The sequence below is a fragment of the Vanellus vanellus genome (genome assembly GCF_965231255.1).
Source record: "Vanellus vanellus genome assembly, chromosome: 15".
Lineage (NCBI taxonomy): Eukaryota > Metazoa > Chordata > Aves > Charadriiformes > Charadriidae > Vanellus > Vanellus vanellus.
This window is the reverse complement of record NC_138920.1, coordinates 7,781,085-7,803,419: the sequence shown is the minus strand read 5'-3', so window position 1 is coordinate 7,803,419 and position 22,335 is coordinate 7,781,085. Positions and strand designations below refer to the sequence as shown.

At 47.3% G+C, this 22,335-nt stretch overlaps 2 protein-coding genes across 4 annotated transcripts in view; both read left to right on the top strand.

Moving 5' to 3' along the window:
* Positions 1-4,742, top strand: part of HNF4A (hepatocyte nuclear factor 4 alpha) — a gene marked incomplete at both ends in the record, with an annotated part of 35,277 nt that extends 30,535 nt beyond the window's left edge. For all 3 annotated transcript variants that reach the window (XM_082491080.1, XM_082491078.1, XM_082491079.1), the window contains 5 exons: positions 1,887-1,974; positions 2,481-2,636; positions 2,921-3,157; positions 3,827-3,949; positions 4,600-4,742. In XM_082491080.1, coding sequence (XP_082347206.1) covers positions 1,887-1,974; positions 2,481-2,636; positions 2,921-3,157; positions 3,827-3,949; positions 4,600-4,742 — 747 coding nt within the window. The remainder of the gene's footprint in view (positions 1-1,886; positions 1,975-2,480; positions 2,637-2,920; positions 3,158-3,826; positions 3,950-4,599) is intronic.
* An 11,412-nt stretch (positions 4,743-16,154) lies between these two features.
* Positions 16,155-20,918, top strand: TTPAL (alpha tocopherol transfer protein like). The gene is made up of 4 exons (XM_082490913.1): positions 16,155-16,836; positions 17,560-17,753; positions 19,645-19,755; positions 20,505-20,918. The coding sequence occupies exons 1-4, from the start codon at positions 16,344-16,346 to the stop codon at positions 20,778-20,780; spliced, it is 1,074 nt and encodes a 357-aa protein (XP_082347039.1). The 5' UTR covers positions 16,155-16,343; the 3' UTR covers positions 20,781-20,918.
* The last annotated feature ends 1,417 nt before the right edge of the window (positions 20,919-22,335 follow it).

Here is a 22,335-nt window from a genome sequence, read left to right as displayed (position 1 = left end):
ACAAAACCTAAACACAACATTGTCCGAACGCTGCCTTCCCACAGGGGAGCGGCTGCTCCCAGCATGCTGCGCAGGCTGCTCCCAACTGAGACAGGTCTTCTGCTATGACCAGCTGTTACCCATCATGGGCAGTTCCCAATCTGTCCCAAAAGGCTTGCGAGGAAAGATTGTGCTGCATTAAAACTAATCAATTAAGGACATCCATGCTTTCGAAGGACAGTGTGAGAACAGAGGCAGCAGATGCTCAGGGGAGTGCAGGAGGAAGGACAGAAATGCCAGGGAGTGGGAATAAACAAAACTTGTGCAAGCCAGTCAAGACATGTCCAGTAGGAACATTTCATGTTGGGAAATGCTGTTACATTGCCATTAAAATGTTTCCTGAGAATGAATCATCTCTGCCAACATTTTTATACTAAAGGTCATACCTGACCCGTCGTTCTTCCTCTGCACCAAAATGTCAAAGTACTGGGTTTGGTGGGGCAAAGCCATTTCATTTCAAAGTTATAGTTCCACTTTGTTGTGTTACTACTTTTATGTTTATCCTAGTTCACAATGGAATGATCTATCTCAGGTTGATCACTGCAAGAACAAATCTCAAATGAGACAGTTTTGCCTTGTTGAAGTAAACAAAAAAGGTGGTTCCAAACTGAGCTTTCCTGAATTTGCATTAGGCAGGAGATTTCTATGTGAGGGGTCTGCTCCCCCTTGGGACTCGTAGTTTTTCCATCCTTCTCAAAGTTTCATCACATAGGTGGCCTGGAAAGCTCAGTTTTGTGCAGCTCTGGTAATTACAAGCAGCTCTGCTAACGCATCCACCCATGTTTGGATAGTGATAGAAAGAGGTTAGATTTTCGCATACAGATAAAGGCTCCCCAGCATCATGTGTGTGTAGTCTTTTTGCAAGGACCTCCACTCTGTTTATTTTGCATAACTCTCTTTCACCAACTGCAAAAAAAAAAAAAATCCTTCTCTCAGACATCAACACCTTTTCTAACCAGAGTTCTCTTCTATGGGTGACACATCCTCCTGGTATCTCTGGTAGGGTAGGACTTCTCTTGGCTTTGTCAGATGCTGAGGGATAACACACTGGAAAAGGGGACCATTCCCATCAGGATACACTTTTCAGAGTCTCTCCATTAATGTTTAATGATTGTTTTCTCCAGCAGAGGCTCCTGGCTGGACATTAAGAAGCCTCTGTGTTAGGCTGTCCAATCGTTAACTTCTGTTTCTGCCTAAATCTCTGAAATTTTTAACTGAAGGAGGGCAAAAGATACAGAACATTCTCAGGAGCCACTGGAGGGTGTAAAATGAAACACTTCAATCATTAACGTCAGGGCAGAAAAACATCCCTTTGTCTTCCCTGGCCCAAATGCCCATTGCGGCAGAGGGAACGGATGTCCAGAGGGTGACCCCAACAGCCGAGCAGACGTGGGTGCCCATGAACGTGATTTCAGTGGGAGGTGGGCACAGCCCAGAGGGACAGCAATTGTCCGCAGCAGTGGATCGTACTTCTCCCCAATTCCCAGGCTGGAGCATGGTCCCTGGTTCTGCGCTTGGTAGGAGTTGCTTTGTCGGCAAACGGCCCACTGTGAACACACCCCACTGCTGGCATGAGGTCCTGGGACAGTCTAGCATGTTCTTGCTCATGACGTGTGCCATGAAGATGTTTCAGGTGCTGTCTATTATCTACTAGTTCTGCTGGATTTGTAACTGTTTATGCACAGTAGTAAACAATTTTTTTACCTCTGACTGTGACAGGAGAGGGTCTCTCACTCCCCATCCTTGAGTTCAGTACAAGAATGCTGTGCTTTCCCTCTTGCTTATGTGAAATCACGGACTTGTCTCTGTCTCTGCATCACCCAAATAACTTTTCTGTGCCCTTGCAGGTAGCACTGCTGCGAGCACATGCAGGAGAACATCTGCTACTGGGAGCCGCCAAGAGGTCCATGGTGTTCAAGGATGTCTTGCTGCTAGGTAAAGAATGCACCTCTGCTCCTGGCCCATCTGCTTCTGCAAAGCTTCCCTGCTGCGATGAAGGAGAGGGTGGTTCAGTGTTTGTGGGCATCCTTTTTGCAGAGGGGTGGCTCGATCTCTTCTGTATTTTAGTGAGCTTAGCACAACCTTTGGGTTCAACTAGGCCCAGCTGATATTTACATCAAGGCAAAGTTAGGGGACTGTGAACATTCACATTGCTCCCCCAGGTTTGTGTAAGCAGGCTGTGGTGTGACTGAGAAAAAGGCTCTTGCTCTTCATTCAGCGTTTCCTCGCTTGAGTGACTCCTGAGTAAGGAGAGGCTGCTCTGGCAATACAGATCAGCATTTCTGGTGGGCTGAGCCGGGGAGGGGGCAGAGGAGGAACTGCTTAAGTTTTCCACTCTCAAAATTATATCAGCATTGGTTACCTGGGTTTGGAACTCCTTGCCACCCTTGATAAGTCTTGGGCAATGATAAGGTGATGGTCTCTGTGCTGTTTGTCCAAAGGAAATGACCACATCATCCCAAGGAACTGCCCCGAACTGGTGGAGGTGAACCGCGTGGCCATCCGCATCCTGGATGAGCTGGTCCTCCCCTTCCAGGAGCTGCAGATAGATGACAATGAATATGCCTGCTTGAAAGCCATAATCTTCTTTGACCCAGGTATGCTCCAGCTTGGTGAGGGTTACCATCAGAAGAGACTAGTCTGGGTTATGCCGACTAATACTGGCCCCGAGTCATGGAAATGCTGCCTGGTCTCCTCTCCGGGCTAAACTGTTCTTGGAGGGAGGGGAGAAGTCAGCCTATGAAGAGTAAAAACATCCATTATAGCAGACGGTACAGAATCAGAGACAGCTCACCTCAGCCTGCACCCAGACTTCATGCTATTACTGAAGGGCAGTTCCTAGGGAAGCAGCCTGGATATTTTGCTCTGTGCGTTATTTCAGATGCCAAAGGACTGAGCGACCCCTCCAAGATCAAGCGGATGCGGTACCAGGTGCAGGTCAGCCTGGAGGACTACATCAATGACCGGCAATATGACTCACGGGGCCGCTTTGGGGAGCTGCTGCTGCTGCTGCCTGTGCTGCAGAGCATCACCTGGCAGATGATAGAGCAGATCCAGTTTGTCAAGCTCTTTGGCATGGCTAAGATTGACAACCTGCTGCAGGAGATGCTGTTGGGAGGTGAGTACTTGAGGGTCCTTCAAAAAGCCTCTCAGCCCTCCCTGATCACTATCCCCTTGAGAACCTCCATAGCCATCATCTCCTACTTGAAAAAGTTAGAGGCAGCCTGGATGCAGGTCAGCCCTCGACTCACACAAAATCATCTCCCTCTGTCACTGGCAGTAGTAACAAAGGGTCGTCCATTTCTACTCACCTAAAGAGATGCATTAGCTGTGCATCTGTTTATGGAGAGGCATCCCCTCTGCACGTAGATGAGCCTTTCAGTGCAACCCCCAAACTCCTACCAGCCAGCCACTTCAGCCTCTGTGTCAGAAGGAGTCATAAAAACAAGTCTGAAAGGTCAGGTTGAAAGAGTGTCCCAGATTTTCTACTAGGAGCATCCAATGGGACAAAACAAAATGAAAAGATGCCACTGTGCTATTCTTTACATGGAGGTGTGACTGAGGAGGACAGGAATATAATCCTGTACAAGAGCAAATGCAGGCAGCGGGCATGGGTTAGTGAGCCCCAGGCAACCATGGAGGAAGATGGGAAGAGTGTGCTCCAATCACATATGCACAATCTGATCAGGCACAAAGCCTTGGACATTTTGGTGCAGTGGGTCTGCCCTTCTGAACTGTCTCCTTCTGTCTGTCATCGTGGCAACTAACATCATATGCACATTTTTAGGGTCATCAAGTGAAACACCGCATGCTCACCACCCCCTGCACCCTCATCTGATCCAGGAGAACCTAGGAACAAACGTCATTGTGGCGAACACAATGCCTCCTCAGATGCACAACGGGCAGATGTGTGAGTATTGCCAGACACATGCAGAGCTCCCAGGAGAAACCAAGAGCTTTCCAGCATGCCTGTGGAGGTAGTTTCTACCTTGCAAGGAAATTTCCATGCAAGACAGAGTCTCTGATAATGACCGTGTGAGAAATTCCAATGCAGAAAAGAGGGAAAGACAGAGAGATGGGTTAGATTAGATTAGGCTAGACTAACTGATTCAGTAAGATGTTCCCTAGCAGACTGTAACTTTAAATGGCCCTTAAATTTAGGGATAAACGATTGCATTCAGTGCCTACTGAAATTGGTGGAAAGACCCCTCTTCCCTTGAATAGTTCAGACACACCTCACTTTGCCCTCTGCAAAACCACAGGAGAATCTGGTCCACCACATAGGGCCACCACCTGGGAATTTGGGCTGAAACAACCCCAGATGACCAAAAAAGTGGCCAGTACAGGACAAAATTCCAGTAGCTCCCCTCCTTCAGTATTTGTTATTGTGGCTCTTCCAGGTCATCTAACCACGCCTGTGTGTCCGTGCTGCCTTGCAGCATACAATTGGAGCTATGGTTTTGCTAGAGAACCTTTGCTTTGCTTACACCTGAATGTGGCACAAACTGAGGACGGTTCCCAGTACTGTCAAGTCTTCTAATTTTATTTCTCTCCCTGTAGCTACTCCAGAAACTCCACAGCCATCTCCACCTGCAGGCTCAGGACCAGAGCAATATAAGCTGCTGCCTGGAGCCATTGCAACCGTGGCAAAACAGCCCACCTCCATCCCGCAACCCGCCATCACAAAACAGGAGGTCATCTAGCAATCTGCAGACCAGCTGGCCTCATTTAGAAGACCATGTGGGAGAAAAACCCAAATTGACTCTGCCACTGTGAAAAGAGAAGCCATCCAGAGGCCACTGGGTGCAAACACACGGACTTGCTTATTGGACTAGTCTACCACCACCAAAAGCTGTCTTCCTGCAGCTATGGACAGCATGTGCCATGGGCAGCCCCCAGTCCCAGAACTAAGGTTGAAGCCTTACTGAAACCCTCAGTCCTTGTAAGAAGGGCCAGATTTCTGCTTCCCTCTGTGGGGAGGTTGCAGTGACTGGCTGGGGACAGCACAGCTATCTGTTCCCCCATTGCCACCTCTCAGCGTTGATGCAGCACACACCAGACCCTGAGAACAAGCAATTCTCTGTGCTGTGTGAATGGAGGGCTTCCCTCCCGCAGCCGTGCCAGCTCCCCAGACAGTCCCCAGGCCAGCCAAACTTGATGGAGATGGAGTCTCCCCCAGGAGCATCGCAACAGGTGAAACACGTGCATTTTGCCCAAGCAGCACTGGCAGAATAGCTCCTCAGCCTTGGCTAGTCCCAGATCTTTGCATGGTGTCACCCTCCAGCAAACTAACATCCCCAGTGAGGTCTAACAAAACTGTTCAGCTGATATTGGGGCAAAGTTTGGCCCACCAGGATTCTCCACTATATGGATCCTTCTGCCTTTTGATGGGTTTTGTTATTTCTGTGCCATGACTGCCCTCCCACCACAAGACTCAGAGAGGCAACCACTGCCAAATCCTTCCTTTACACAACTTACTGCCTCCTCGCTACCTGGACTGGGAAGCTGGGGACCATGAGATTCAGGAGACTTCAGCTAAGGGATGGGGGTCACCCCCATACAGGCTGGCAGTGGGCAGCACTGCCCAAAATATCACTGGCCCCACTACTGCTTCTCCGCAGTCAGAAGACCACTGGAAGCCTATCTGGAAGGAAGCAGAGGGAAGGGGGAAGGATGCATGAAGGGGAGAGACCTGTGAGGGTGAGAAGAGCCTGAGCCTCACAGATTGGACCAAGGTCTTGGGCTGCCTAAGTGCTGGGAGCATTGTGACCCAGGATCTCAGCTCAGACCCAGCTTTAATTGAAGATATGCCATATAATCTACTTGTCCAGTCCAGTGCCACTCCCTCAGCTCAGAATGAGTGGCTCATAACAGATTTATAGGTCTTCATAACAGGATTTGTCACGGCTCCTTCAGACCTCAGAGGGTTTGAGGGCAGCAACCTCACAAACACAATGCTTTGAGCCCTACCGAGAAGAATGACAGAGGTCAAGGAAAGACCCTGTCTTCCCAAGTCCCTTGGGTCTGCCCCAGCCTTGGCTCTGCACCCGCCTGCCCTGCTCCCTCCCTGCCACAGTCCCTGTTTCTCTGTGCCTGCCTGTGCCGAAACCCCGCAGATCTGACCTTTGGTTTACAGCTGAAACCTGGAAAAGAGCCCTCCCGGGCTCTCCGGCTGCCGGCAGGGCTGGGGCTTGCAGAGCCCTGCACGACTTCAGCCCTGAGTCATTTTTGGCAGTGCAAGGTGATAGCAGCTCTAACTAACCATAGACTATGTGGGGTGCTGGCCTCTTGGGAAGATGAAGCTGGTGGAACCACGGCTGCCGAGAGGTCCCAGGGAGGGATGAATCTGAGCCAGCCCAGCCAGAGGAGCTGTAGGTCTGTCCCTTGATTTCCAATGCAAAAATGAAACAACTCACCTTGCGCTGACGGTGTCAGAAGTGTTGTATTGTCTCTCAACGCTGGTGGCATCATATCGAGTAATTTATTGCAATGATGAATCCAATCATTTTCTGTAAATTATTTTGTAAATCACATTGATTGTTTATAATTGGGAGATTAAATGCAAAAAACCTGTCATAACCAGGCTGTCTTTTCCAACTGCAGCAACCTTTTTTCCTGTACGTAGAGATACTCTGTGGGGAATCCTTTTTGGTCCATTTGCACCAAACATTCCTCAATACTGTACATTAATTTTTGCTGGTTACTGCCTTCCAATGGAAACAGAGGAATATTTCTTCACTAGAGTTTGTATTCATTAAAAAAAAAAAAGAAATAAATGCAAAAATATTTTCTAACTTTTCCCAGACAGATGGATTTCTTCCTTCTGGGAGGATTTATTTTAAATCAAGGAGCTTACTCCTCATTGGTCTGAGCACAAAGCATATGTGTATTGAGGAAAAAGCCCAAACAAGTGTTTGATGCTGTCGCCAGCTGTCACTATTTCCTGGCAAGCCTCATGTTAGCTGATGTCTGTCCTGAAGCCATGTGTGCTGGAATCATAAGATTGAACGACAATCCCAATTTTCATTAAAAGAAAAACAAACATGAAGAATAAATACTTGCTTTCATGATTCCAGAGAGACTAAAGACTTGAAGTAACCACACTCCGAAAGCCAAGCAAAGGAAGCCAAAATATGTTATTAGCATTTCAAACATGTTCATTTCTAAGTCCCTCCTGTATTTCAAAGGTAATTTCTGAGCACTTTGGGGTGATGATTCCACTTTGGTTCACACACAGCCAACCCACTCCTGGCAGCAGGTGCAGCCAAAGGCAGACTGAGCCTACAGGGCACAATAAGATGATAAAGTGAAAGTCAATTTGTCACTGGTTGTAAAGGTGAAGAAATACACTAACAATTAGAGAAAGCTCTTAATGACCTGCTTTTCTGATCACGAGACCCTGCTCTCAGCTGTAGCATGCCCAGGAAGATAACGGGAAGAAGGGAGAGAGGTCTAGATGGCTGTAAAGATTAGGTATCTGGGGAGGAACAACATTCAGCATTTTCAGCTTTGATCTGCAGCAGATGCCCCTCATGTCCCCCCATCTCCCACCCTCAAGGTGAAATGAGGTGGGCAGTCTCATCCCAGGTATGGGGGCTTAAGAAGCAGCCTGATTTTCCATCCCACCTGCACATCCAGTGGCTTTCCAACGACAGTCACGCTGGTGAAAACTGTCAGCAGGTGTGAGATGCAGGAATGAGATTCAGAGCTGCGTTTGAGGACTATGTGGAGACAGAACTTAGAGATTGCCTCCGCTCGGGGGCCAAGGACCCAGCAGAACAGGACGGACCTCAAATAGCATGCCCTCAACACGTGTGCACCTGTGATGATCTACAGTCTTGACGCCATTGCTGAATGCCTGAACAATGTCAGCAAAAGCAGTTGCGGGATAGGCGTTATCTCAGCACGCACACACAGCAACTGAGTGGTTAGTCCAGTCAAGAGGAGGAAAAGAAGTTAGTTCCTTCTCTTTAACGTGGAATAAAAATGAGGACTCCTCTGTCTGCCACAGGAACCCTGTGACCCACGGTTGGTTTTGCCTGGGTATATGCCCTAAAAACTCCATATATGTAATATCAAATCTCTGAAGCAATAAATCCCATGAACTGCTCTATCAAGGTTGCCCTTTACCTGGTTAATCTTAAATCAGTGCAGTCCCTACAGGAGGTTTCTTATTGCTGGATTCAGCTCACTTGAAAAAAAACCCACAAACTGCCCCAGAGACAACCTTGTCCCTAAGTGGCATCCTCCATCCCAACCCTCAATTATTCTGTCACTCCAGCCTGGAATCAAGCTGAGACACTGGCCTTGCCACTCATGGGCTGTGTTTTATCCTGCTGGGCTCCCTGGAGCCCACAGGCAATGTCCCATGTCACAGGAGATGGCTGCTGTAAGGACAGCTTCTATCGGCCTTTAAGACACAACTTCCTTGTGTTGTTTTTGGACACAAGAACTTTTTACTGTCCTCTTCTGTGCTTGCAACCTAGACTAAGGATGATTTCCTGGAGAGTAGTATCTCCAGCTGTGAAATCTTTACACAATGTCCAAGCAAAGATCTGTGAAAGTGGTATTTTTAGGTCCTCTGGCCACTATGAAATGCATTCTTTTCACATTCCTTATATAACCTTCATCTGAAATAGCCAACAGGCTTTGGAGCCTTTGCCACAGCTTTCATATCTCAGCTGGGAGAAAAAAAAGAACGGCAAACGAGTTTTATGGCCTGCATATCATCTCTGACAAAAGCAACTATTGCTGCTATTAAACTTGCAAGTGCACACGCAGGCACAGATAGTCATGAACAACAAGAGGCAGCAGGGACGGCTCAGCAACGTGGCACTGCTGAGCCAGGCGATTCTATGTGCCAGGCTGGCTAGTTCCCTCAAGGCTGAGTGCAAATATCACCAACCAGTTTGGGAATTCAGGCCATGCACTGCACAATCCCTTTCCACTCGGAGAGGCTGAAGGAGGAAGGGTAAGGACTGGATATGTTTAAAATCCCTCTCCCCATTCCTAATTGAGGTGTGACCCTGATAATCATAAACACACCTAGCACCTGAAAAATTGCCAGCCAGGCCAATAAAAATGGCAATATACTGTCAGCTTCGTTAGGCGTGGAGGGAGCTTGGCACAAACACAACTGCAGTCACGTCCTTCAGTTGTGTCCTGTGTAAGACAGAAGAGGCTGCTGGGGTCAACAGAGTGGTCCCAGTTCAAGCCCGGGGGGGGACAAAAGCTCTGAGTCTAACCTGGGTCTTGGGAAGAAAGGTGGTTTGGGAACTGTATTTCCAAGGGTTACTCTGGCTTTGGACCTGAAGTGATGCCAGGCTTGCCTGATTGTAGCTGCCTCGTCAGCTTTCAGAGGCTTGAGGCCACCCCTAACTTGGGAGATCAGTTGCAGAAGAAGATATGGGTTACACAAACCACTGGGCTCTGCAGGCCATGCTCCATTTCAGTCCTGCACGTCTGGCAGCTCTGCCTGGCTGGGACCTGCGGTCCCTTGTGACCCCATGGACACAGGAAGACCAGGGAGCTCTTCTGAGCCCGGGAAACCCCACACCAGACGCTGGTCTGGCAGAGCTGTTGTGTTTCCCTACTTCCTCCTAGAAACTGCCACGGGTGCAATAAGAACTGCAAGAGCTGCTTGAGGGACCTGCCTAGATAGAAACCCACAGCAGAAAGCATCATGCACTAGACAAGAATCCCTCACCGCAGCTGCCAACCTAGGCGTTAGCACTGGCTGGAACATGACCTGTTCCCCCTCACTGACCAGGAAAATCATTACAATAAAGTAACTCAATAATACACTTTTCTGTTCCTCTCCAGGACTCTCCAAAACCTCACTGTGCCTCTAAAGAACCTATTAATTAATCCTTGCCACGGGTTAGTATTACCATTAACTACTGACATGGAGTGCGCTGGTTCATGCATATCCTAGGATCCACTCAGAGCCTTAAAGGTCCACCTAAAGAGATGTGGAAGTCCCCAGCTCATCTACCAGCTAAGATGGCAAGCAGTTGAGGACAAAAGCTTGAGGCAGAAGCAGCAAAGAGAAACCTTAGTGCCAGAGCCAGAATCCCTGACTCTGGACCACAGCCCTTCTGGCACAGATGAAAGAAAACCATTGGGATCCTCACTTCTGGGTGGTTTTTAGCCCTTTCTTAAAATTACCTTAAAGTGTGGGATTAAGAGTAGCATCTACTCAGCTGGGAGAGCATACTGGAGACTTGCTGTGCTGCATGCCCACGGAGGAGGCAGCAGAGGTAGCTCCAGCATTGCAGGCTCTTCTATTTCCATTGAAATCCTGCTACTTCCTGCATGCAGCTCCTCTCCTCACAGCCCACCAGACAGCTGCATTCCTTCACCACAAGGCTGTGCAAGCGCCTGAGACACTGCTTTGGGCTTACTCCAACACCCAAACCTGCTTTGCTCCTTCCCACTGATATAAGGGCCTGTGATGGGCACCAGGTTAAAAGCCCCAAGAGCAGAAGCACCCAGTCCAACCCAGGGAGTGGCAATGCTTCTCTTGTCCTGCCCCTGGAAAGTATCCTACACCATTTACCAACCAGGTTCCTGCAGGAGCAAATCCAAGTGTTTCTACTGCTCTAACACACTCAGCAGCACTGCAGCCATGGCCGTGATGGGGCTGGCAAGGAGAATAGGTCCCTGAGCAGCACCTTCACAGCCCCCTGGGAAGGCTAATCCTGCCAGGGACCCATCCTACCACGGAGACAGCTGCTTTCCCTCCAGTGTGCAAAGGCACCATGAAACAAGATGAACGACTGAGAAAACACTGTCTCAGTTCAGAGTAAATTAAACTACATTCAGAGGTCCTGCCAAGCACATTTCTCTCCAAGCTTTTGCAAAAACATTACTGGTCTTGAAGCTAGTAAAGCCAAGGAGGGCGGGAAGTCTTCTCTCAAAGCCTTGGCTGGGTACGGCTGCATGTCTGTGTTGCACCTCACACTTGGCTTCCTGGTGGTCTAACTGCACATTAGCACGACTTTATGTGCCTGGGTGGGGGGTGCCTGCCTGCGTACAGCTGCTTCAGCAGCAGATCCTACAGATTTGCATGCATTTGCGTATTAGTGCCTGTTCCCATAGCTGTACACACAGGTCTGGCCTGCCATACGTGCATGGGGAGAGCATGTGCAGAGCAGGGGCAGTCCTCTGCAGCATAGCGTCTGCTTCTCACAAGTGAGGTTGTCATCTACGAGATCCTCTCCTCACACCACGACACGCAGGGTGGGAGCAGGCATGGAAGGCTGTCCTGGTAGATGTACACTTCCAGGCTTTGAGACTATGAATATTTATGGTAATTTAGGGCATACTTTCTTAGTCACTTCACCATTTGAGTGTGGAGGAATAGCTGTTGGATTGTCTCACAGCCAAGTGCCCTGTGGGCTGGGCACCGTGTCCAGAGCAGGTTTACACCAGCCTGGTGTGGCCCTGGCTGAGAAGATTAGTAGGGCTCCATTCCCCAACAGCCCTTTCCATGCTGCTGGACTGGTGCAATAGAAGCAGCTTGGGCATGAGATACAACGCAGCCCCATGCGTGGGCAGACCTTGCCCCGCACTACGGGACTGGTGGGCTCTCTGCTCTGACACGGAGCTGCCCAAAAGGGTTGTGTAATTTGTGGGGCCCAGAGGTTCCACCTGTACCCCAAGGACCAGAGCCCCTCTTGGCCTGAACTGTACATAGATTATCTTTATTATAGTACTGTTATGTTTGCACAGTTTAGTGATTTAATATCAGTTTAAAGCCTTCTCTGTGAGCAATGCTGTTTGAAGTCATGCTCTCTTTTTGGCCTCAGCTTGCCAAGACTGTAAAATGTTTATTGCTAATGGTGGAAAAGCTTAAAGAAGCCAAGATAACTTTCCCAGGCTGGATATTAAGACTGTTCGGATAAGTAAATGAGTGAAGACTATTACATGGACTTCATTAAATATCAACCAACACCAACAGCCATTCATTTATAACACAACGGCAGGGCGCGGGAGCACCCAGAAGAGCCGAGAAAGGTATGTATTGCATGTGATAGAAGAGATGAACATGAGGAGGGCTGGATCCCCCATGGGGCTCCAGGTGTGGCTCTCAAGGTCAGGCACCAAAAGTCCTGACTGAAGCTACTGCAAAATACTGTAGATTTGGAGCTGATGAAGTGGCAGAGTTGGTGCAGTTTATCTCCTCTTGGCTGGGGAGGGTTGCACACATGTGGTGCAGTATGTCCTTCTCCCTCCTGCAGCTGTGGGTAAGGACAAAACTCTCCAGCTAGGGGAGGACTGTCAGTACCTGCATGTTTGTTTTCAGTTTTCAGCTTTTACTTCCTTATAGGCAGGTCCTGCCTTTACTAGTTTCTAGTCACAGGATGCCAACACCAGTTAGAGTAAATTATAGAAACTCTTACTACCTTTCCTGTGATTTCATGTGCCAGTACTTCAAAACTCCCCCTACAACTTGGCTTGGTGCTTGAACCCCTCACTTCCATTCACCACCTACCACTCTCTTCAAGTCAACATTCCCCACCTAAGGAAAAGTGAGGTAAGGTAGTTGCTTCATTTGGGGACTATCCCCAAATTATATTTCATCTTCAGTCCTTCTTCACTATGCAGTATTCTCACTTCTGCCTTCCTTCCTTACTCTCTCTTACCTGCCTAAGGCTCTTGCTCTTATTTTAATATCCTTATTCATATTTCTCAGTGCGATTACTACTGATTCTCACTTGCTTCTTGCCCTTCTTGTCCCCCAAAGCAGAGCTTCCTTCACACGTCACTCTTTTCAAACATCCCTGCTTACTCCTAACACCCTGTTGCAGCAGCTATTAACCAGTCAGCTCAGGAACTGCCACCTCCCTGCTAAATTTTCCTCCCTTGTTTAAGGTGTGCAAATTCCAACCAGATTTTGCAACCTGTAACACAAACTCCTGTTGCCATTCCAGTATTTCCCAGCTCTCCTGTGTTTTTAAGCCTTTTCTCAGATCTGCCCTGCCTCTCTGCTAATTTCAGCAATTAGCTGGATCAGATGCACTTGGGAACCTTCTTCATCCCTTCAGCTGTGAGGCCACAGACCCATCTCCACAACACACACCACCTCCCTTCCTCCCTCCCTCTGGAGGGACGGCTCTGACCCAGAGACAGCTCGCTCCAAACTGTGTCTGCAGCTGCCAGCTTCAGGCTCTTACCTCTGCCTTGGGATTCCAGGTCCCAGTTGGCTGCTTCTCTCATGCTTGCGCTGCAGGCCTCTGTGCCCAGGAGCTGTATGAATGGAAACAGGAGCAATGTAAGGTCTCCTGTCCTCCTAAGGTCCCTTCCAAACTCATTTATCCCATGATCTGGAAAGGGAAAGGAAAAGGAAAGGATACGGAACAACATCATCAACAGGTCTAATTCACAGAGATCCAAACTGGTCCCTTCCAACCTCATTTATCCCACAGTCTACTGGAAAGGGCATGGAACAACATCATCAACAGATCTAATTCACACAGATCCAAACTGGTCCCAGCTTAGGGCACCAGCTTGCCAGGTTGCACCCAGCTCTGATCTGGCTGGACCCAAACAGGGCTGGACTGGAGTATCAGCACAGGGTTGAATCAATGTACTCCCCTTCTCTGAAATGTCTCTCTGCAGGTAAACACCTGTGGCACACTCAATTCACTGCCACGCTGGCATACCTCTTGCCAGGCATAGCGTCACTGAAATATTTTCCACATTGGAAGGACGAAACCTTGGAAGAGAAATAAATCAGAGCCGAATCTCAGATGCTGCAGAAAGGCCTTATTTCCTACTGTGGGCTCCTGGGGTTTCTGCTCTTTGTCTAACTATCTTTGACTCCCTCTCCTGGCTGAAAACACGGATTACAGCCGAGAGGAAAGAGCTCACAGAGACGCTCAGCCGGAGGACAGTCCCCAGCAAGATGCAGAGCCCGTTTTGCAGTCTCACTTTGCATCAATTAATCAGTGGGGCTAAAAGTGTTATTTTTCCCCTCTCCCCAGAACTCCCTGTTGAGGTCTTTCTAATGCCGCAAGCCTGTGAGTGACCATCTTTTTTATTAGAAATTCCATGCAGAGAGGTCAGGCATCACCATCTGAACTCCTACAGGATGCGGCTTTCTGTCTTCTCAAAAACCAAACCAAACAAACAACAAAAAAAAAAAAAAAAGAAAAAAAAAAATTTATTAGCATGTAGTCCTGCTGTTGGCATTCAAATTCTGGCTGCAGCCAGCACGTCTCTTGGGCCCCACTCCCATCCCAACGCAGGAGCCAGCTGCACTTGCCTGGACCCTGCTGTGAGGCTCCCCGAGCTCTGACCCGGTGGTTCTGCCCCTGCTCTGCTTTTCGGCTGGCTGGGGCGGCTCTGGCAGGCAGGGAGAGGCTCCGGGGCCCGCAGACGGTGCTGCAGCCCCGTTCCACGGCCGCTTCTCTCCTCAGCCTCGGAGGTCGCCGCTGTCTCAGATACCGGCTGGGCCCCAGGCGGGGGAGGAAGGCCCGGCCCTGGCAGGGAGAAGCCCCGAGGACATGGCAGGCTCCACCCGAGCATGCCTGCTCTCGAAGGTCAGCTCCGGGGGGCTTTATATACATATACATGAAATACACGCAACTATGCCTTCGTGGCTGGAGGTAACGAAACGTGGTCGCGGATCGGGATGAGGTGCAATTAAAGGGCAGGAGCGCCCCCCGCGAAGGGGAATCCGGGTTCCCTCACGCCGTATTGCACCGATGCTCCAGACAGGGGAAAACCCGCCTTTTCGGCCCACGGCCGAGCACACCGGGGCTGCGCGGCGCTCCCACGATCGTTTCGCCCAGCGAGGGGAGGTTTACCAGGAGCGGGGGACCCGTCGGGAGCCGCTGCTGCCGGAGAGAGCCCCCAGCCCGGCACCGCAGCGCCCCTTACGGCTCGGGCGCCACCACGCATGCGCGCTGTGTGCGTCATTTCCGGGTGTCCGTGATAGTTCCGGGGCGCCGCTGCCTGGAGACGGCGCTGCTGCGCGGGAGCGATCCGGTACGGCGGCGGGGCCGGGCCCGGGGTGGAGATGTGGGGCTGGGGGTGTTGGTGGTAGGGCTGCGTGATGGTGTGGGGATCGTGGGGTGGAGGGTGCTGGAGCTGATGGGGGGGGGGGGGGGGTAATGCTGGAGCTGAGGGGATGTGTGTGGAGCTGATGGCTGTGGGGTTTGTGTGTAATACCGGGGCTGAGGGGTTGTGGGGGCCTCCTCGCCCATGTGCCCACCTCAGGGGCTCCTGCGCTGCCGCTCAGGCCATCAGGGCAGAGGCCGAGGATTTGGGGCCCTCGGCCTTGGGGAAGGGGGGGGAGCGCTGCTCCCTGGTGCCAGCTCCTCTGCAGGAGCCTGCCTGTGCAAGTCCTGCACAGCCCGGCCTGTAACGAGATGAAACATGTCCGGGTGAGTGATCCCGGCACCCCAGGATCTTCTCCAAGGAGCCTGGGGAAGGTGTGGGAGAAGTAAGCAGTTGAGCTGCAAGAGGGAAGCTGGTGATGTGGGACAGGTATTATTCTGACAGGCGATTCCTTTGTGACGCGCAAGAGTGGTATACTGTGTTGTAAGTGACTCTGAATAGGAGTAATGCAGGAAAAAAAGGCATATTTTTCCATTCCAGTTCTAGGTCAAGCTGCAGGAAGTACTTCAGACTCGTAATTTTATAATATTTCCCTCCTCTCTATCCACTTGCTACTAGATTTGGAAATTCAGCTCCTAGTTCAGAAATATTGGCAGCACATTGAAGCCTACTTTAATACCCATGCAGTGCTGGCATAAGAGTCTGTAATTTTCTCACTTACTTATCCAGTCTATGAACTGCAGCCATTTCTTATATTCCTGAATGCCACTCCTCCTGAATTGCTCAAAATGTTTACTTGGGCAGACATGCTGATTGATGTACTTATTTGCCAGAGAAGTTAATGAAAACCCCTGGCTGTCTGGGCTCAGCTAGGACATTTTCTCAGAAGAGGGTGTAATTTGACCAAATGTGAGAATCCTGCCTAATTGCAATGTGTTTACTTTGCTTTAGTTTCCAGTTTGATATAGGAAATAAATGTTAGGCCAAATTAAATTCTGTATTTTGTAATGAAACTCTGTAATTCTATTTTTTTTTTCATTTGGTTAGCTTTCATCCAAGGTTGTTTTCTACCTGCTATGCAGGATTAAGAGATTAGAGAAACCTGCACTTTCTAATCCTAGGAAGAGAATTAAAATGTCTGAACTGTACTTCTGGCTGCAGTGCTGCTTCTTGCAAGGGCAGTCTTGTCACTAGGGAAAAGGAGGGATACAGGACATAATAAATAAGCTTGCTACTGCATGGTATTGTTTGTCATGTGTAGCGCTTGTTTTTTGACAGATTCCTGCTACATTATGTCAGGAGACAGTGACTGCACCAGGACAAGTCCGTCAGCAGGGTCCCCATCAGACAACGAGTTCTTGTCAGATCAGCCAAAGTATGTTTGCTCGTTGTCTCCTGATCTCATTACCAAAGCCCGGGAAGAGCTCCAAGAGAAACCTGAATGGAGGCTCCGTGATGTGCAAGCACTGCGAGATATGGTGTGCAAAGACTATCCCTCCCTGGGGACCTGCCTGGACGATGCTTTTTTGCTAAGGTTCCTCAGAGCCAGGAAATTTGATTATGATCGAGCACTTCAGCTTCTGGTGAACTACCACACCTGTAGGAGGAGCTGGCCTGAGGTCTTCAATAATTTGAAGCCATCCGCAATAAAGCCTGTCCTAGAGTCTGGTTTTGTCACTGTGCTACCTCGTCTGGACCCAGAAGGGCGCCATGTTGTCTGCATCCGTCCAGGTATTGAAATGCATGAATGTCTTTATTCTCTGTCTTCAAGTTGTGTCTGGGCCAAAACTCGGTTTCTTGCTCTCCTGTGAACACTGGTTACTTATGCAGAGTATGTGGGTTCCCTCTGAAACTGTAAAAGTTAACTTGTGAAGGAACACGTTTGTTGTTAGCCAACGTTATACCGGTTCCTTTTCCTGTGTCAGCAATAACTACAGTTATGTCAAAACAAAAATGCAGTGAGGTGGGTTGATTAAGTATTAGGTGGTTCAAGAAAAATTATTGTGTAGGAACTCAAATTGAAACAGGGCTGCAGGCCTACGGTTAGAAGCTTGTAATTTGCTTTGACAATAAGTGGAGAGAGGAGCCTGTGGCTTTGACTCCCGTGTAAACAATTGGAGCCTTCTGTGTGCTTTTGGTGCTGCCAGGCTTGCTGTAAATTTCTCTTCATTCATTCTCCTCCTTTCCATTTACCTGCTTTCTTTCTGAGCTGAAACTGCTTCTAATAAGCCGTGCTGGGTGGAGAACGGGGTTCTTAAAACCATTGCCTTTGCTCCCTGAAGTAAACATGAGTTGCCATTTATCTCTTGCTTAAGAAAGGCTGCTCTCAACTAGGACTGTGGCTATTACAGACTAACTTTTAAGAGTCCAGGAAAATAGAAAATCAGTTTTTGGAATGTGTATTGTTAGCTTATATTTACTCTCCGACTTACCATCCATGTCTTGTAACCTCAGACAGATGGACACCCAGTAATTATCCGATTACTGAGAACATTCGTGCCATATACTTAACGTTAGAAAAACTCATTCAGTCCGAAGAGACCCAGGTGAATGGAATTGTAATCCTGGCAGACTACAAAGGAGTCAGCTTATCTAAGGCGTCTCATTTTGGTCCTTTTGTAGCCAAAAAAGTGATTGGAATTCTTCAGGTAAGACCTGAACTGGTGGGAAAATAAGCTTGTGCATTGTAAATGACTGCTTCTGTGTCTAGAGTTCTTGACTATGTCAACAGAAAGTTAAACATCTTGGCTTTTACTAGCAGAGTTAAAACATGTCTCTGCCCAACCAGTTTCTCAGACCCTTGCCAACTTACCTCACTTGCCTTTTTTTTGACTTTTGCATCCCTACAACTAAATTTGCATTAGAAATGCTAACTTTGAGTTGGAACAGAAAAAAGTAGTTCTGCTTGGTAGTGGTAAGGAAGAGAGCAGTAAATCACAGTTAGAGAGGAGACACTGTTTTGCCTGAATGCTGAGGAAGGGCTCGTTATTTAAATGGTTCCCGTCAACCAAGATGGAGCAGGTCACTCACCGACCACTGGGCAAATGCAAGTTCAAGTACTGCTGCAAAAATTTTGCAGAGAGGAATTTTAAATAGATGTGACTTGAGGAGGATTTCCATCCACTCCCTGAAGGAAGAGAGGCTTCATCAGCATAGGGGACAGCAAAAGAGACAGTAATAAAAAGGATCTCTAACTAGATGTTTGGAAGGAAAATGATGGAGAGTAAGTTAGAGCAAGGATGCGAGCACAAGTGGGGGTGTACAAAATAGGAAGGTGAAAGGAGGGAGGAGTAACCTGGCCAAAGTGGCAGGAAGGTCTGATGATTTTAGTTGATGTTTTAGTAGGCTATCTGGAGGAGTGAGATGAGGAAGACTTCTCTTGAATGGGTTCATTCCCTCATTACTTTTATTCTGGCCTGAGCTGGTATGTTCTTTGTTGTATCTGGGGGTGGGGCGGGGATAAGGAAGAACATGGGCAATCAGGGGAGTTTATGGAGATGAGACTAGTGAGTTAATGAATGGCTATATAAGAGCTCACTCCTTTAAATTAAGATCTAAATGTGTCATTTAACTGTCTGAACCCGTATTAAATTTGCACAAATGAAGTGATTTGTGTCCTACTGTTATTAGTGGAAGCTATTCACAAAAGAAAAGCTGAAGTTGGTGAAGGACATAAAGGTATGGGTGGTATATAAATGTGTGTGTCAGCCTTGCTGAGCTGCATCTCTTGTAAAGATGAGCTTCATAAGGAAAAAAATACTCCTGCAGTACATGTTACCTGCTTTTCACTCCAAGCATTGACTGCTCACTTTTGTATATGTAGAGCTGGTTATAAGGGAAAGAAACTTCACTGTGGCACATGAGACCTTAATTGCTGATTGTGAGCTTTTGCCTTAGAAAAATGTTTCTGCAAATAAATTTCTCCAGCATAAATCCCATAACTAACTGTTGTTTTAAACAGTCTTACATAGGAGACACTGTTTTGTTGGCATCAGAGCCTCCTTGTCTTTTGCAGTTAGTATGACAGAATAGTTGGGATGGCAGAAAAATAGTGATATTAGGTTTCTTCCTTATATAAAAACACATTTTAGGGTGTCGTGGGCACCAAATCTGTAGCTGGACACAACTTTAGAACCAGCCTCCTCTGTCTCTGAGCGTGGTGTACTCCTCAGAAGCTAGGGATATCGCTTTGTAACTGCATCCTTATCAGGGTTGGGAATACTCAAAGGACAGTACTTACCTAAGTATCTTTGTCAGAGGAGATGAAGAACAACATAAGAAATGGAGATTCACTGACAGAAATACATTTCTTGATGCGAGGTTTTGTTGTCTCTTGACTTTATGCCCACGGATCTCATCTTAAGACTATTCCTTATTACAAGGTGTGTTTCTGTTGCTGTATTGGTTTATGTTGGTACCTCAGATGGAAGTTTGGGAGCCAGTGGGTTGTGCTGGCAGTCAGTCTCAGGAGATTTCAAAAAGAGGAAGATGGCAAATGTTTTTTAAACTGCATTATAAAAAATCTTCTTTACCCTTCAGGATGGATTCCCCATTCGAATAAAAGCCGTTAACATAATAAATGAGCCTCGTATATTCAAAGGCATTTTTGCAATCATCAAGCCTTTTCTGAAGGAAAAGATAGCAAATCGGGTAAGGATCTGTGTCATTTTAACATTAATGCTAATGTTTGTAAATTCCTTGCTTGGCCGCTGCAAGTAAAAACTGTTGAAAAACCTCACAGCTAGAAAAACGTTGGTGCCATTTACTCGATCTAACTGATCTTTTCTGCTTTAATTTTTAAAATATGGCTGTTGGGAAAATTCTTCATGAGAGAGAAGCTTTGAGGAATTTAATATTGGCATAACATTAATATGGATCTTTAGTACATATGCTATGTATTCAGGACACTAATGCCATCCCTGCGGTTGGATTACCTTGGCAAGTAACACTTCGTTTATGAGGTGGTGTCACAGAAAATCTGTGTTGTCCCTTCCTTGCTCTCCTCCCTTATGCAAGCGTCCTGTGTGGCACTAGTATTCTCGCCATAGGACTGGATGCAGTTGCAAAGGATGATGCTTTTTTCCACAAGGATAAGTATTTCAAATCCCATGAACAAACCTGGGGATGAGCTGAATTTGTAACCTCTGCACAGGCTAGCAAATGTCAAGTCTGTCTTGCTGGGATTTAAGCTGCACTAGACTTAGAACCTCTCAAGGCTTCTCTCACTAGTGTGTCTAACTGCACCTGCCCAATGTTGTATCCTGCCACTTGCCCATAAAGACATCACTTCTAAAATTTGCTCTTTAGCTCAAAATCAGCTCATTAGTTGACTGTTTCAGTAATTTGCTGTAAAGTGTTTGATATGCACTATTAAAGCTGTCTTTTGCTTCCTTCTTCAGTTTTTTCTTCATGGCTGTGATCTGAATTCCCTTCATCAAAACATTCCTCCAGTGATCCTTCCTGAAGAGTACGGTGGTACTTCAGGGAAGCTGGACATCTCTGCATGGAACGAGCTGCTGCTAGCCTCTGAAGAGGACTTTCTGCATGATTTCTCACAGCTGGTTCTCCCATGTGACAGCTCTCCCCATGACATGATAGTGAGTGGGGATGCTGATGAAAAGCAGTGTGATGATTCTCTGCGAGGCATGAAACCTCAGCTCTATTACTGTTATTAACAAACCAGTGAAGTTCTCCAGCACAGTTAAGATCTGTTCTGATAGGAGGTGTTGTGAACTCTGCCTTACTCCTAAACCTGCAGTTAGGAACAGACCGCTGAGGCACTTTACACTGTAGAACCAAAGGAAGCTGAAGAGGGCACAATGGGGGCAGGGCAGAGTTCGGGGAGGGTAAAGGCAAACAGCACAAGTTATGTAGAATACTTGAGGCTCATCAACCTCTGTGTGAATGATGCAAACTGGCCTATTATTTCTAATGATAAAGGAAAAAAAATATTTCAGGATGGTAAGCTTGATAGTTTCTTACCCCTTCCCTACACGGGTGAAAAGTGACAACAATGACTTACTAGCCTTGTGACCATCTGTTCCCTTCCCCTTCTGCAAACACTAGTAATCCAAGATAAGAAAATAGCTTTTCAAGCCTGCAAAATATAGTTCTGTCACTGAAGATTGCTTAAAAACATAGAAGTCTAACTTGGCCTGTCCTCTAACACTTGATTCAGATTGTGAGTTGGCATTTCTCAAATATCTCAATGAATATTTGTCTCTATTAACTTGAGAGCAAAACTTTCTTATCCATGAATATAAGTATGGAGAGCATCTCAAACTTCCTCACAGTAGGAAGAATCTAACTGGTGGATGAACTACTATAACATCTATGCCAAGGCTTATTATAAACAGATGCAATCTTCATTTTCAGAAAACATTAAGCTTTTCAGATCAAATACTAAGGCTTTTGATTAGATCAGATCTTAAAATAATGAGATTCGGGACCAAATAAGAAAAAGCTATGTTGGCCACCTTCCCACATTGTCAGTTCTTTTCTTCAGCTGGTTGTGATGAGGAATTGGTTAACTAACTCCTACATAGAATTTGTAAGGGGCTTTGTAGCAGTTGGCATATGACGTATAGAAGGCAATACTTCATGTAAGACAGCAAGGTGGTGCTTTAGCTTGTTACTTTACGCAGGATTTGAGTTTAAGTCTGTAAAACCAAATGCAGACAGGCTATTTGAAAGCACATTCTTAAATTTCCTGGTATTGTAGCACTTTGTTCACCGTGCTTGTCAGCTCTTTTGTGATACTTTACAACTTTGTTGACCTCTTCTGTCTTTGGTTGTCATGTTCCTGTATGAAGTTAGATTTTAATCATCTCTGTAATATTTACCTGCAGCTTGTATGCCTGTGCTTCTAGGTCTTTGTCTAGAGACAGAACTAAGACTCCGATGTCAAATCAGGGTAAGATACCTATGTCTAAATAAGCTGTTCCCGTTCCCCAAATTCAATCTGTTTAATGGTCTTGAATTAGAACTTAGCACACTCTTTTCACACGTTTTTCTGCGCTATAGTAGTGTGGAGATGAGAAACCTCACTTGGACCAGGAAAGCACACTGTTACTTCAAGGTGAAATATTTCACTGTTTGGTGAAAAAGAACATCCCTTCTAATTGGAGACTTATCTCTAGAGCATTTTCTCTGGATGAAATCTTTTTTTAGTGCCAAGTATGATTATAGGTACCAGTTATCTTTCTGTAAATACAAAACTAATGCATCTTG